This window comes from Psittacula echo (assembly GCF_963264785.1).
Source record: "Psittacula echo genome assembly, chromosome: 27".
In the NCBI taxonomy this organism is placed as follows: domain Eukaryota; kingdom Metazoa; phylum Chordata; class Aves; order Psittaciformes; family Psittacidae; genus Psittacula; species Psittacula echo.
In genome coordinates, this window is record NC_137762.1 from 3,432,268 (window position 1) to 3,446,443 (window position 14,176).

General features: G+C 66.1%; 1 protein-coding gene across 1 annotated transcript; it reads left to right on the forward strand.

The window, feature by feature from the left end:
- Positions 1-150: 150 nt before the first annotated feature.
- AMHR2 (anti-Mullerian hormone receptor type 2) lies at positions 151-13,621 on the forward strand (the record flags this gene model as incomplete). Its single annotated transcript, XM_080635424.1, is given in 15 exon segments — positions 151-163; positions 462-513; positions 515-609; positions 4,542-4,594; positions 4,597-4,765; positions 6,508-6,613; positions 6,615-6,810; positions 7,492-7,716; positions 9,713-9,827; positions 9,904-10,064; positions 10,806-10,953; positions 11,045-11,181; positions 11,593-11,691; positions 13,209-13,320; positions 13,405-13,621. Coding segments are annotated over 15 exon segments (1,890 nt in total). The 3' UTR covers positions 13,614-13,621.
- Between the last annotated feature and the right edge of the window lie 555 nt (positions 13,622-14,176).

The window sequence follows — 14,176 nt, forward strand, 5'->3', positions numbered from 1 at the left end:
ATGGGGCCCCCCCTATCCCATCCCATCCATCCCATCCCATCCCATCCCATTCCCCTCCCTGCTGCGGGGGCTGCTCCTTCCTCCTCCTCCTCCTCCTCCTCCTCCCGGGGCCTCTTCCCTCATCCCGGCCGCTCCATCCCGGAGGCTCCCATGGGGCACCCAGGTCGGTGCTGCCCCCCCCAGCCCATTTGGGGGGGGGGATGGGGTTTGGGGGGGATGAGGTTGGGGGGGGATGGGGTTTGGGGGGGGATGGGGTTTGGGGGGGATGAGGTTTGGGGGGGATGGGGTTTGGGGGGATGGGGTTTGGGGGGGGATGGGGTTTGGGGGGATGGGGTTTGGGGGGGGATGGGGTTTGGGGGGGATGGGGTTTGGGGGGATGAGGTTGGGGGGGGATGGGGTTTGGGGGGATGGGGTTTGGGGGGGTCCCCCTTGGAGCCCTCCCCACGCTCCGCCCCCCCCAGGTCCCCGCAATCTCAGCTGCGTCTCTTACAAGCACCCGAGCGTGCGGGGGGGCTGGGGGGCGCGGGGGGGCCCGGGCCCGCACCGTGCGGTGCCCCCCCGGGCACTGCTGCATCGGGATCTGGAACGGGAGCCAGGCACTGGTGCAGGGTGAGAGCCCCGGGATGGGATGGGGATGGGGATGGGGATGGGGATGGGGATGGGGATGGGGATGGGAAGGGGATGGGGATGGGATGGGGATGGGGAAGGGGATGGGAAGGGGATGGGGAAGGGGATGGGGATGGGGATGGGAAGGGGATGGGGATGGGATGGGGATGGGAAGGGGATGGGAAGGGGATGGGAAGGGGATGGGGATGGGGATGGGAAGGGGATGGGGATGGGGATTGGGATGGGGATGGGAAGGGATGGGATGGGGAAGGGGATGGGAAGGGGATGGGGAAGGGGATGGGGATGGGAAGGGGATGGGGATGGGGATGGGGATGGGAAGGGGATGGGGATGGGGATTGGGATGGGGATGGGAAGGGGATGGGATGGGGAAGGGGATGGGAAGGGGATGGGGAAGGGGATGGGATGGGAAGGGGATGGGGATGGGGATGAGGATCGGGATGGGGATTGGGATGGGGATGGGAAGGGGATGGGATGGGGATGGGGAAGGTGATGGGGATGGGGATGGGGAAGGGGATGGGGATGGGGATGGGATGGGGATGGGATGGGAAGGGGATGGGGAAGGGGATGGGGAAGGGGATGGGGATGGGGATTGGGATGGGGATGGGAAGGGGATGGGATGGGGATGGGGATGGGAAGGGGATGGGGAAGGGGATGGGGATGGGGATTGGGATGGGGATGGGAAGGGGATGGGATGGGGATGGGGATGGGAAGGGGATGGGGATGGGGATGGGAAGGGGATGGGGATGGGGATGGGAAGGGGATGGGGATTGGGATGGGGATGGGATGGGGATGGGGATGGGGATGGGGATGGGGAAGGGGATGGGGAAGGGGATGGGGATGGGGATTGGGATGGGGATGGGAAGGGGATGGGATGGGATGGGGATGGGAAGGGGATGGGGATGGGGCTGGGAAGGGGATGGGGATGGGGATGGGAAGGGGATGGGGATTGGGATGGGGATGGGATGGGGATGGGGATGGGGATGGGGATGGGGATGGGGATGGGGATTGGGATGGGATGGGATGGGGATGGGGATGGGGATGGGATGGGGATGGGGATGGGGATGGGGATGGGGATGGGGATGGGGATGGGGATGGGGATGGGGAAGGGGATGGGGATGGGGATGGGGATGGGAAGGGGATGGGGATGGGGATGGGGATGGGGATGGGGATGGGGATGGGGATGGGGATGGTGGGATGGGGATGGGGATGGGGATGGGGGATGGGAAGGGGATGGGGATGGGGATGAGGATGGGGATGGGGATTGGGATGGGGATGGGAAGGGGATGGGATGGGGATGGGGATGGGGATTGGGATGGGGATGGGGAAGGGGATGTGATGGGGATGGGGATGGGAAGGGGATGGGGATGGGGATGAGGATGGGGATGGGGATTGGGATGGGGATGGGAAGGGGATGGGATGGGGATGGGGATGGGAAGGGGATGGGGAAGAGGGATGGGGATGGGGATGGGGATGGGGATGGGATGGGGATGGGATGGGGATGGGATGGGGATGGGAAGGGGATGGGGAAGGGGATGGGGATGGGGATTGGGATGGGGATGGGAAGGGGATGGGATGAGGATGGGAAGGGGGATGGGGAAGGGGATGGGGATGGGAAGGGGATGGGGATGGGGATGGGGATGGGGATGAGGATCGGGATGGGGATTGGGATGGGGATGGGACGGGGATGGGATGGGGATGGGGAAGGTGATGGGGATGGGGAAGGGGATGGGGATGGGGATGGGATGGGGATGGGATGGGGATGGGGATGGGAAGGGGATGGGGAAGGGGATGGGGATGGGGATTGGGATGGGGATGGGAAGGGGATGGGATGGGGATGGGGATGGGAAGGGGATGGGGATGAGGATGGGGATGGGGATGGGGATGGGGATGGGAAGGGGATGGGGAAGGGGATGGGGATGGCGATGGGAAGGGGATGGGGAAGGGGATGGGGATGGGGATGGGGAAGGGGATGGGGATGGGATGGGGATGGGATGGGGATGGGATGGGGATGGGAAGGGGATGGGGATGGGAGGGGATGGGATGGGGAAGGGGATGGGGATGGGATGGGGATGGGGATGGGGATGGGAAGGGGATGGGGATGGGGATGGGGATGGGAAGGGGATGGGGATGGGTAAGGGGATGGGGATGGGGATGGGGATGGGGATGGGATGGGGATGGGGATGGGGATGGGGATGGGAAGGGGATGGGGATGGGGATGAGGATGGGGATGGGGATTGGGATGGGGATGGGAAGGGGATGGGATGGGGATGGGGATGGGGATTGGGATGGGGATGGGAAGGGGATGTGATGGGGATGGGGATGGGAAGGGGATGGGGATGGGGATGAGGATGGGGATGGGGATTGGGATGGGATGGGAAGGGGATGGGATGGGGATGGGGATGGGAAGGGGATGGGGAAGAGGATGGGGATGGGGATGGGGATGGGGATGGGATGGGGAAGGGATGGGGATGGGATGGGGATGGGAAGGGGATGGGGAGGGGATGGGGATGGGGATTGGATGGGGATGGGAAGGGGATGGGATGAGGATGGGAAGGGGATGGGGAAGGGGATGGGGATGGGAAGGGGATGGGGATGGGGATGGGGATGGGGATGAGGATCGGGATGGGGATTGGGATGGGGATGGGAAGGGGATGGGATGGGGATGGGGAAAGGTGATGGGGATGGGGATGGGGAAGGGGATGGGGATGGGGATGGGATGGGGATGGGATGGGGATGGGGATGGGAAGGGGATGGGGAAGGGGATGGGGATGGGGATTGGGATGGGGATGGGAAGGGGATGGGATGGGGATGGGGATGGGAAGGGGATGGGGATGAGGATGGGGATGGGCATGGGGATGGGGATGGGAAGGGGATGGGGGAAGGGGATGGGGATGGCGATGGGAAGGGGCTGGGGAAGGGGATGGGGATGGGGTGGGGAAGGGGATGGGGAAGGGATGGGGATGGGATGGGGATGGGATGGGGAGGGAAGGGGATGGGGAAGGGGATGGGGATGGGATTGGGATGGGAGGGAAGGGGATGGGATGGGGAAGGGGATGGGGATGGGATGGGGATGGGGATGGGGATGGGAAGGGGATGGGATGGGATGGGGAGGGGATGGGGATGGGAAGGGGATGGGAAGGGGGATGGATGGGGATGGGGATGGGGATGGGAAGGGGATGGGGAAGGGGATGGGGATGGGGATTGGGATGGGATGGGAAGGGGATGGATGGGGAAGGGGATGGGGATGGGGAGGCCCCGATCCTGCCCCATGGGGGGTGTGGGGCTGGTCCTGCCTTGGGGGGGCATTTTTGGGGGTGGGAACCGCTCCCCCCCCGGGTCCTTTCCCGGCTGCTGCCGCTGGGCCCTGACCTTGGCCTTGAGCTGCGGCGGGGCCGGGAATGCGGGGGGGGACGCGGAGAGGGGGGCCCTGGGGGGTGTCGGGAAGGGTCCGTGGGGAGATCGGGGGGGTCTTGGTTAAGGGGTCCCTGTTAAGATGGTTCCTATTAAGGGGGTTCCTGTTAAAGGGTCCCTGTTAAGGGGTTCCTGTTAAGGGGGTTCCTGTTAAGGGGGTTCCTGTTAAGGGGGTTCCTGTTAAAGGGTCCCTGTTAAGGGGTTCCTGTTAAGGGGGTTCCTGCTAAAGGGTCCCTGTTAAAGGGTCCCTGTTAAGGGGGTTCCTGTTAAGGGGGTCCCTGTTAAGGGGTTCCTGTTAAGGGGTTCCTGTTAAGGGGGTTCCTGTTAAGGGGGTCCCTGTTAAAGGGTCCCTGTTAAGGGGTTCCTGTTAAGGGGTTCCTGTTAAGGGGGTTCCTGTTAAGGGGGTCCCTGTTAAGAGGGTTCCTGTTAAGGGGGTTCCTGTTAAGGGGTTCCTGTTAAGGGGGTCCCTGTTAAAGGGTCCCTGTTAAGGGGTTCCTGTTAAGGGGTTCCTGTTAAGGGGGTCCCTGTTAAGGGGGTTCCTGTTAAGCGGGTCCCGGGGCTCCCGCAGGCTGTTGGGGGGGCGGGGGCTCCTCCTGCCCCTCCCCGCTCTGCACCCCCAGCCCCGCGGGGCCCCCCGGCGGCGCCGTCCTCGTCTGCCTCTGCCGCGGGCACCTCTGCAACGGGAGCGGGGAGCGGCCGGAGCCGGGGGGGGGCGGGCACGGAGCAGGTACGGGGGTGATGGGGGAATGGGGGGGAATGGGGGAATGGGGGAATGGGGGAATGGGGGTAATGGGGGAATGGAGGTGATGGGGGTGAATGGGGGTGAATGGGGGAATGGGGGAATGGGGGTAATGGGGGAATGGGGAAATGGGGGAATGGGGAAATGGGGGAATGGGGGTGATGGGGGAATGGGGGAATGGGGGTGATGGGGGAATGGGGGTAATGGGGGAATGGAGGTGATGGGGGTAATGGGGGTGAATGGGGGAATGGGGGAATGGGGGTGATGGGGGAATGGGGGAATGGGGGGAAAGGGGGAATGGGAAATGGGGGAATGGGGGTGAATGGGGGAATGGGGGAATGGGGGTGATGGGGGAATGGAGGTGATGGGGGTAATGGGGGTGAATGGGGGAATGGGGGAATGGGGGGGAATGGGGGAATGGGGGAATGGGGGTGATGGGGGAATGGGGAAATGGGGGAATGGGGGTGAATGGGGGAATGGGGGAATGGGGGTGATGGGGGAATGGAGGTGATGGGGGTAATGGGGGTGAATGGGGGAATGGGGGAATGGGGGTGATGGGGAATGGAGGTGATGGGGGTAATGGGGGTGAATGGGGGAATGGGGGAATGGGGGTGATGGGGGAATGGAGGTGATGGGGGTAATGGGGGTGAATGGGGAATGGGGGAATGGGGGTGATGGGGGAATGGGGAAATGGGGGAATGGGGGTGAATGGGGGAATGGGGGAATGGGGGTAATGGGGTAATGGGGGTGAATGGGTGAATGGGGGAATGGGGGGGAAAGGGGGAATGGGGAAATGGGGGAATGGGGGTGAATGGGGGAATGGGGGAATGGGGGTGATGGGGGAATGGAGGTGATGGGGGTAATGGGGGTGAATGGGTGAATGGGGGAATGGGGGGGAAAGGGGGAATGGGGAAATGGGGGAATGGGGGTGAATGGGGGAATGGGGGAATGGGGGTAATGGGGGAATGGAGGTGATGGGGGTAATGGGGGTGAATGGGGAATGGGGGAATGGGGGTAATGGGGAATGGAGGTGATGGGGGTATGGGGGTGAATGGGGGAATGGGGGTAATGGGGGAATGGGGGAATGGGGGTGATGGGGGAATGGAGGTGATGGGGGAATGGGGGAATGGGGGTGATGGGGGAATGGGGGAATGGGGGTGAATGGGGGAATGGGGGAATGGGGGTGAATGGGGGTAATGGGGGAATGGGGGAATGGGGGAATGGGGTAATGGGGGAATGGGGGAATGGGGAATGGGGTAATGGGGTAATGGGGGAATGGGGGTGATGGGGGTTATTGGGGTGATGGGGGAATGGGGGGAATGGGGGAATGGGGGTAATGGGACAATGGGGGCAATGAGAGGCAAGGGGGGTGCCCGGGATGGGAGACCCTGGGGTCACTTGGGGGGGCCTGAGACCCTCAGGGGACCCATGGGGGGGCTTGGGACCCTTAAGGGACCTGTAGGGGTGGGATATGGGACCCATAGGGACCCATGGGGAGGGACAGGGACCTACAGGGAACTCACATCGGTGTTGGGCCTCTTAAGGGACCTATAAGGGGATCTATGGGGGGGCTGCAGGGCCATGGCCGGGGGGCCTGGGACCCAGAGGTGATGCGCAGGGGATGGGCACGGCGCCGATAGGGGACCCGTGGGGGCCATGGGGTCTATGGGGCAGCTCTATGGGGCTGGGCTCCCCTCGGCACCCGGCGTCACCGCAGCCCCTGTCCCCAGAGCCCGGCCGCTCGGGGTCCCTGTGGCTGTGGGGCGCTGGCCCCCTCCTCATCCTCCTCACCTGCCTCTGCGTCCTCGGTAGGGATGGGGGCACCGGGGGGGGCCCCATGGGGACCCCCGGCCACAGCGCCCCCCCCTCCCCTGTGTCCCCAATGGGGGGCTCCTGGGGGTCCCCCTGCCCCACACGTCCCCGTTCCAGGGCTGCGCCGGGCCAGGGCCCACAGGGGGCGGCCACGTCGGGGGGGGAGCGGGGTCCCCCCCGAGCCCCCCAGCCCGGAGCTGCCTGCGCTGCGCTTCCTGAAGGTGGGGGGCAGCCGTGGGGCGGGGGGGGCCTGGGACCTCTGGGCATGGGGGTCCTTGTTGGGGGGGGAGCCGTGGGTCCGGTTGGCCCCGTCCTTGGGTGCCCCCTTCCTGGTGCTGCAGTGGGGCTGGTGGCCCATGGGGGTCCCTGTCCCGGTCTATGGGGGGCGCTGACCTGGTGCTATGGGGTGTGTGGGTGCTATGGGTCCCTGTCGCTGTCTATGGGGACATGGGGGTTCATGGGGTTCCACTGCCACGTCCCTGTCTATGGGGCCATGGGGGTCCATAGGGGTGCACTGCCGGGTCCCTGTCTATGGGGGTTCATGGGGGTCCATGGGGGTCCACTGCTGGGTCCCTATGGGGCCATGGGGGTCCATGGGGTTCCACTGCCGGGTCCCTATGGGGCCATGGGGGTCCATGGGGTTCCACTGCCGGGTCCCCGCCGCTGTCCGTGGGGCGCTGCCGCTCGGTGCCACCGGGGGTCGCTGTCCCGCTCTCTGGGGGCGCTGCCGCTCGGTGCCACCGGGGGTCGCTGTCGCGCTCTATGGGGGCGCTGCCGCTCGGTGCCACCGGGGGTCGCTGTCGCGCTCTATGGGGGCGCTGCCGCTCGGTGCCACCGGGGGTCGCTGTCGCGCTCTCTGGGGGCGCTGCCGCTCGGTGCCACCGGGGGTCGCTGTCGCGCAGGTGCTGCAGCGGGGCCGTTTCTCCGCGGTCTGGGCCGGCTCCCTCCGCCACCGCCCGGTCGCCATCAAAGCGTTCGCGGCGCGCGGGGCCGCGCGGTTCGCGGCGGAGCGCGCCGTGCACGCGCTGCCGCTCATGGAGCACGAGAACGTGGCGCGGCTGCTGGGGGCGCGCCGCGCGGGGCCGCGCGCGGGGGGGGGGCTCCTCGTGCTGCAGCTCTACCCGGCGGTGAGCGCGGGAAGCGGGCGCGAGCGGCGGGAACGGCGCGGGAAAAGGGCGGGAACGGGGCGGGAAACGGGGCGGGAACGGGAGGGGAACGGGGGTGAATGAGTGAGCGTCAATGGGGAGAATGGGCGTGGATGGGTGTGCGCGGGGTGCAGAGGTTAACACAGGTTCACATGGGCTCACTTGGGTGCACATGGGGTGCTGGGGTGCACATGGGGTGCTGGGGTGCACATGGGGTGCTGGGGCGCACATGGGGTGCTGGTGCTGGTCAGGGTGCACATAGGGTGCTGTGGGTTCACATGGGTGCACATGGGGTGCACATGGGGTGCTGGTGCTCACATGGGGTGCACATGGGTGCACATGGGGTGCACATGGGGTGCTGGTGCTGGTCAGGGTGCACATAGGGTGCTGTGGGATCACATGGGTGCACATGGGGTGCTGGGGCACACATGGGGTGCTGTGGGTTCACATGGGTGCACATGTGTGTGGCAGAACCACTGTGGCTGCCCATGACCATCACACACCAGCACATGGGAAAGGGGGGCAGCTGGGGGGAGATGCCTGTGTGTGCATGCGTGTTGTGTGTGTCCCCATGTGTGTCCTCATGTGTGTCCCCATGTGTGTCCCCATGCGTGTCCTCATGTGTGTCCTCATGTGTGTCCCCATGTGTGTCCCCATGTGTGTCCTCATGCGTGTCCCCATGTGTGTCCTCATGTGTGTCCTCATGTGTGTCCCCATGTGTGTCCCCATGTGTGTCCCCATGTGTGTCCCCATGCGTGTCCTCATGTGTGTCCCCATGCGTGTCCCCATGCGTGTCCTCATGCGTGTCCCCATGTGTGTCCTCATGCGTGTCCCCATGTGTGTCCTCATGTGTGTCCTCATGTGTGTCCCCATGCGTGTCCCCATGTGTGTCCTCATGCGTGTCCCCATGTGTGTCCCCATGTGTGTCCTCATGTGTGTCCCCATGTGTGTCCCCATGTGTGTCCCCATGCGTGTCCCCATGCGTGTCCTCATGCGTGTCCCCATGTGTGTCCTCATGTGTGTCCCCATGTGTGTCCCCATGCGTGTCCCCATGTGTGTCCCCATGTGTGTCCCCATGTGTGTCCTCATGCGTGTCCCCATGCGTGTCCCCATGTGTGTCCCCATGTGTGTCCTCATGTGTGTCCCCATGCGTGTCCCCATGTGTGTCCTCATGTGTGTCCCCATGTGTGTCCCCATGTGTGTCCCCATGTGTGTCCCCATGTGTGTCCTCATGTGTGTCCCCATGTGTGTCCCCATGTGTGTCCTCATGTGTGTCCCCATGTGTGTCCCCATGTGTGTCCCCATGTGTGTCCCCATGTGTGTCCTCATGTGTGTCCCCATGTGTGTCCCCATGTGTGTCCTCATGTGTGTCCCCATGTGTGTCCTCATGTGTGTCCTCATGTGTGTCCTCATGCGTGTCCCCATGTGTGTCCCCATGTGTGTCCCCATGCGTGTCCCCATGCGTGTCCCCATGCGTGTCCTCATGTGTGTCCCCATGTGTGTCCCCATGCGTGTCCCCATGTGTGTCCCCATGTGTGTCCCCATGTGTGTCCCCATGCGTGTCCCCATGCGTGTCCTCATGTGTGTCCCCATGTGTGTCCCCATGTGTGTCCTCATGTGTGTCCCCATGTGTGTCCCCATGCGTGTCCCCATGTGTGTCCCCATGTGTGTCCCCATGTGTGTCCCCATGCGTGTCCCCATGTGTGTCCTCATGTGTGTCCCCATGTGTGTCCCCATGTGTGTCCTCATGCGTGTCCTCATGTGTGTCTTCATGTGTGTCCCCATGTGTGTCCCCATGTGTGTCCTCATGCGTGTCCTCATGTGTGTCCCCATGCGTGTCCTCATGTGTGTCCCCATGCGTGTCCCCATGCGTGTCCCCATGTGTGTCCTCATGTGTGTCCTCATGTGTGTCTTCATGTGTGTCCTCATGTGTGTCCTCACGTGTGTCCCCACGCGTGTTCCGTGCCCCCCACCCCAGGGCTCTCTGCGCCAGTTCCTGGCTCACCACGTGGGCACCTGGGCGGGCAGCGTGCGCCTGGCGCTGTCCCTGGCGCGGGGCCTGGCCTTCCTGCACCAGGAGCTGTGGCGCGATGGTGAGCACCGGCAGCACCGCAGCACCCCTGGGGGTCCCCCCCCGCACCCCCTGGGTCACCCCCGTACCCCCCCCAGGCCTGTACAAGCCCAGCGTGGTTCACCGGGACCTGAGCAGCCAGAACGTGCTGGTGCGGGACGACGGCACCTGCGCCATCGGGGACTTCGGGCTGGCGCTGGCGCTGCCACCGCGCACCCAGGGGGGAGCCACGGCCCCGCGAGGGGGGCCCATCCGCAAGGTGCTGGGATGGGATGGGGACTGGATGGGAACAAGGATGGGGACAGGGATGGGGGTGGGATGGGGATGGGGATAGAGATGGAGATGTGATGGGGTGGGATGGAGTCAGGGGTGAGGATGAGGACAGGGATAGGATTGAGACAGGGATGGGATGGGAATGAGGATGGGATGGGGATGGAGATGGGAACACAGAGGGAGATGAGGATGAGGACAGGGATAGGATTGAGACAGGGATGGGATGAGGATGGGATGGGGATGGAGATGGGAACACAGAAGGGGATGAGGATGAGGACAGGGATGGGGTTGAGACAGGGATGGGATGGGAATGGAGATGGGAACACAGATGGGGATGAGGATGAGGACAGGGATAGGGCTGAGACAGGGATGGGATGAGGATGGGATGGGGATGGAGATGGGAACACAGAAGGGGATGAGGATGAGGACAGGGATAGGGTTGAGACAGGGATGGGGATGGGAAAGGGATGAGGATGGGATGGGGATGGAGACAGGATGGGAGCCAGGATGGGGACGGGGATGTGATACGTACAGGGATGCGGGTGAGGATGCAGATGGGGATGGGAAAGGGATGGGGATGGAGACAGGATGGGAGCAAGGATGGGGACCGGGCTGGGGACGCGACAGGGACAGGACCCTCGCCCGCCGCCGGCCCTGTGGTGTGGCTCCCGGTGCCCATGAGCACACCCTGTGCTAACCGGGGCCGGTGGGGGGGGCTCGGCGCCAGGCGGGCACGCAGCGGTACCTGGCCCCGGAGATCCTGGACGAGAGCCTGGACCTGCGCGCCTGGGGCCGGGCGCTGCTGCAGGCGGATGTGTACGCGCTGGCGCTGCTGCTCTGGGAGATCCTGTCCCGCTGCCAGGCCCTGAGCCCCGGTGAGCGCCCGCCGATGCCGCCGTTCCCCCCCCTCCCCGGGCCGTGCCCCCCGCATCCCCGCCCCGCGCTCACCCCGCTCCGGCCCCGCAGGAGCCCCGGTGCCCGCGTTCCGGCTCGCGTACGAGGCCGAGCTGGGCTCCAGCCCCACCGGGGCGCAGCTCCGCCGCTTGGCCGTGGACGAGCGGCGCCGGCCGCTGATCCCCCCCGCCTGGCACCGGGCCCCGCAGGTCAGCGCCCATGGGTCCCGGCGTGGGTGCAAAGGGGGGTTTGGGGGTGCCCGGGATGGGGGGGTCCCTACCCAGGTGCCCAGGGGTGTTTGGGGGCGCTATGGGGTGACCCAGGAGGGTTCCATGCCCATGGAGTCCCAGGGGTGTTTGGGGGGGCCCAGAGGGGTCCCTGCCCTGGGGATGCCCCTGTTCGGGGGGGGTCGTGTCCTTGTTTGGGGGACCCGCAGCACGGGGAGTCCCTGTGGGGGTCATCATTTGAGGGGGGTCCCTATTTGGGGGGTCCCTGTTTAGGGGGTCCCTCTTTGGGGGGTCCCTGTTTAGGGGGTCCCTGTTTGGGGGGTCCGTGTTGGGGGTCCCCATTTGGGGGGGTCCCAGTTTGGGTCCCGCTGAGGCCGGGGGGGGTTCCCGCAGCCCGGGGGGGCTCTGCCGGAGCTGCTCGAGGATTGCTGGGACCCGGACCCCGAGGCGCGGCTCTCGGCGGAGCGCGCCCTGCAGCGCCTGCAGCGCCTGGCGCAGGGGGACTGAGCCGCACCGGGGGCGGGGCCAGCCGCAAGCCCCGCCCCACGAAGCCCCGCCCCTCTCCTGCTCCCTGCCGGGAGGGGCCAAGGTCGGAGCGAAGGCGGAAGGTGGGGAACGGAGCTGCCCCTCCCGAGCCCCGAACCCCCCCTGCACCCCCATATCCCCCCCTGCACCCCAAAACCAGCGCCAGCCCCAAACCCCCCCTGCACCCCCATATCCCCCCCTGCACCCCAAAACCAACCCCAGCCCCAAACCCCCCCTGCACCCCCATATCCCCCCCTGCACCCCAAAACCAACCCCGAACCCCCCCTGCACCCCCATATCCCCCCCTGCACCCCAAAACCAACCCCGAACCCCCCCTGCACCCCCATATCCCCCCCTGCACCCCAAAACCAACCCTGAACCCCCCCTGCACCCCCATATCCCCCCCTGCACCCCAAAACCAGCGCCAGCCCCAAACCCCCCCTGCACCCCCATATCCCCCCCTGCACCCCAAAACCAACCCCGAACCCCCCCTGCACCCCCATATCCCCCCTGCACCCCAAAACCAGCGCCAGCCCCAAACCCCCCCTGCACCCCCATATCCCCCCCTGCACCCCAAAACCAACCCTGAACCCCCCCTGCACCCCCATATCCCCCCTGCACCCCAAACCCAGCCCCGAACCCCCCCTGCACCCCCATATCCCCCCCTGCACCCCAAAACCAGCCCCAGCCCCAAACCCCCCCTGCACCCCCATATCCCCCCCTGCACCCCAAAACCAGCCCCAAACCCCCCTGCACCCCCATATCCCCCCCTGCACCCCAAAGCCAACCCCAGCCCCAAACCCCCCCTGCACCCCCATATCCCCCCCTGCACCCCAAAACCAGCGCCAGCCCCAAACCCCCCCTGCACCCCCATATCCCCCCTGCACCCCAAACCCAGCCCCAAACCCCCCCTGCACCCCCATATCCCCCCCTGCACCCCAAAACCAGCCCCAAACCCCCCCTGCACCCCCATATCCCCCCCTGCACCCCAAAACCAGCCCCAAACCCCCCCTGCACCCCCATATCCCCCCCTGCACCCCAAAACCAGCCCCAGCCCCAAACCCCCCCTGCACCCCCATATCCCCCCCTGCACCCCACACTCACCCTCTGCCCCCCCCCAGGTCTTGGAGCTGCTCCCCCCATGTGGAACCCAGGTGCAGGTAAAGCGGGGGGGGGCACCCCCAGGTTTGGGGTCTCCCCTGACCCCCTCCTGCCCCCCCCATGGGCAGTGAAGGGGTTCGGGTCCCCCCCCCTCACTTCTCTCTCCCCCCCCCCCCAGGGCCGCAGCCCCCCCCCCACCCCGTGTGCCCCCCAAACCCCCTGTGCCCTCCCCGCCCCCCCCCTCCCAACCCCCTGCACCCCCCCCCCGTGGCACCCCCCCCCCATTGCGGGCCCGTCCCGTGCCCCATGGGACCCCCCCCGGGGTGCCCTCCCCCCCCCCATGGGCTGCCCCCTCCGGGGTGCCCCCCCCCCCACCATGGGGTGCCCCCTCCGGGGTGCCCCCCCCCCCCCCATGGGGTGCCCCCCCTGTACCCCCCTGTGCTGGACAAGAAGGCGGCGAAGAAGAAGAAGAAGAAGGCTCACAAGAAGCACAAGGTGATGGGGGGGGGGTCACACATATGGGGGGGGCACTTGGGGGTCCCCCGGGTGCTCACGTCTCTCCTGTCCCCCCCCCCCCAGCGCTCTTCGTCCTCCTCCTCCTCCTCCTCCAGCAGCGACTCCGATTGAGGCCCCCACCGGAGGCCAGGGGCCACCTCGTGCCGTGGCCACCCCGTGTCCACCCCGTGTCCACCCCGTGTCCATCCCGTGTCCACCCCGTGTCCATCCCGTGTCCATCCCGTGTGCCCCCGGGACCAGCCGTGTCCGTGGCCAGGCGTGAGCAAGCGTGAGCCCCGGACCAGCCCTGAGCAACCAGGAGCATCCAGGAGCAGCCGTGAGCACCAGCGTGAAGCCGTGACCAAGCATGACCATGTGGGACCTGCATCCATGACCATCCATGGCCATGTGGGACCTGCATCCATGACCATCCATGGCCATGTGGGACCTGCATCCATGACCATCCATGGCCATGTGGGACCTGCATCCATGACCATCCATGGCCATGTGGGACCTGCATCCATGACCAACCATGACCACGTGGGACCTGCATCCATGACCAACCATGACCATGTGGGACCTGCATCCATGACCAACCATGACCACGTGGGACCTGCATCCATGACCAACCATGACCATGTGGGACCTGCATCCATGACCAACCATGACCACGTGGGACCTGCATCCATGACCAACCATGACCATGTGGGACCTGCATCCATGACCAAGCATGGCCACGTGGGACCTGCATCCATGACCAACCATGACCATGTGGGACCTGCATCCATGACCAACCATGACCATGTGGGACCTGCATCCATGACCAAGCATGGCCACGTGGGACCTGCATCCATGA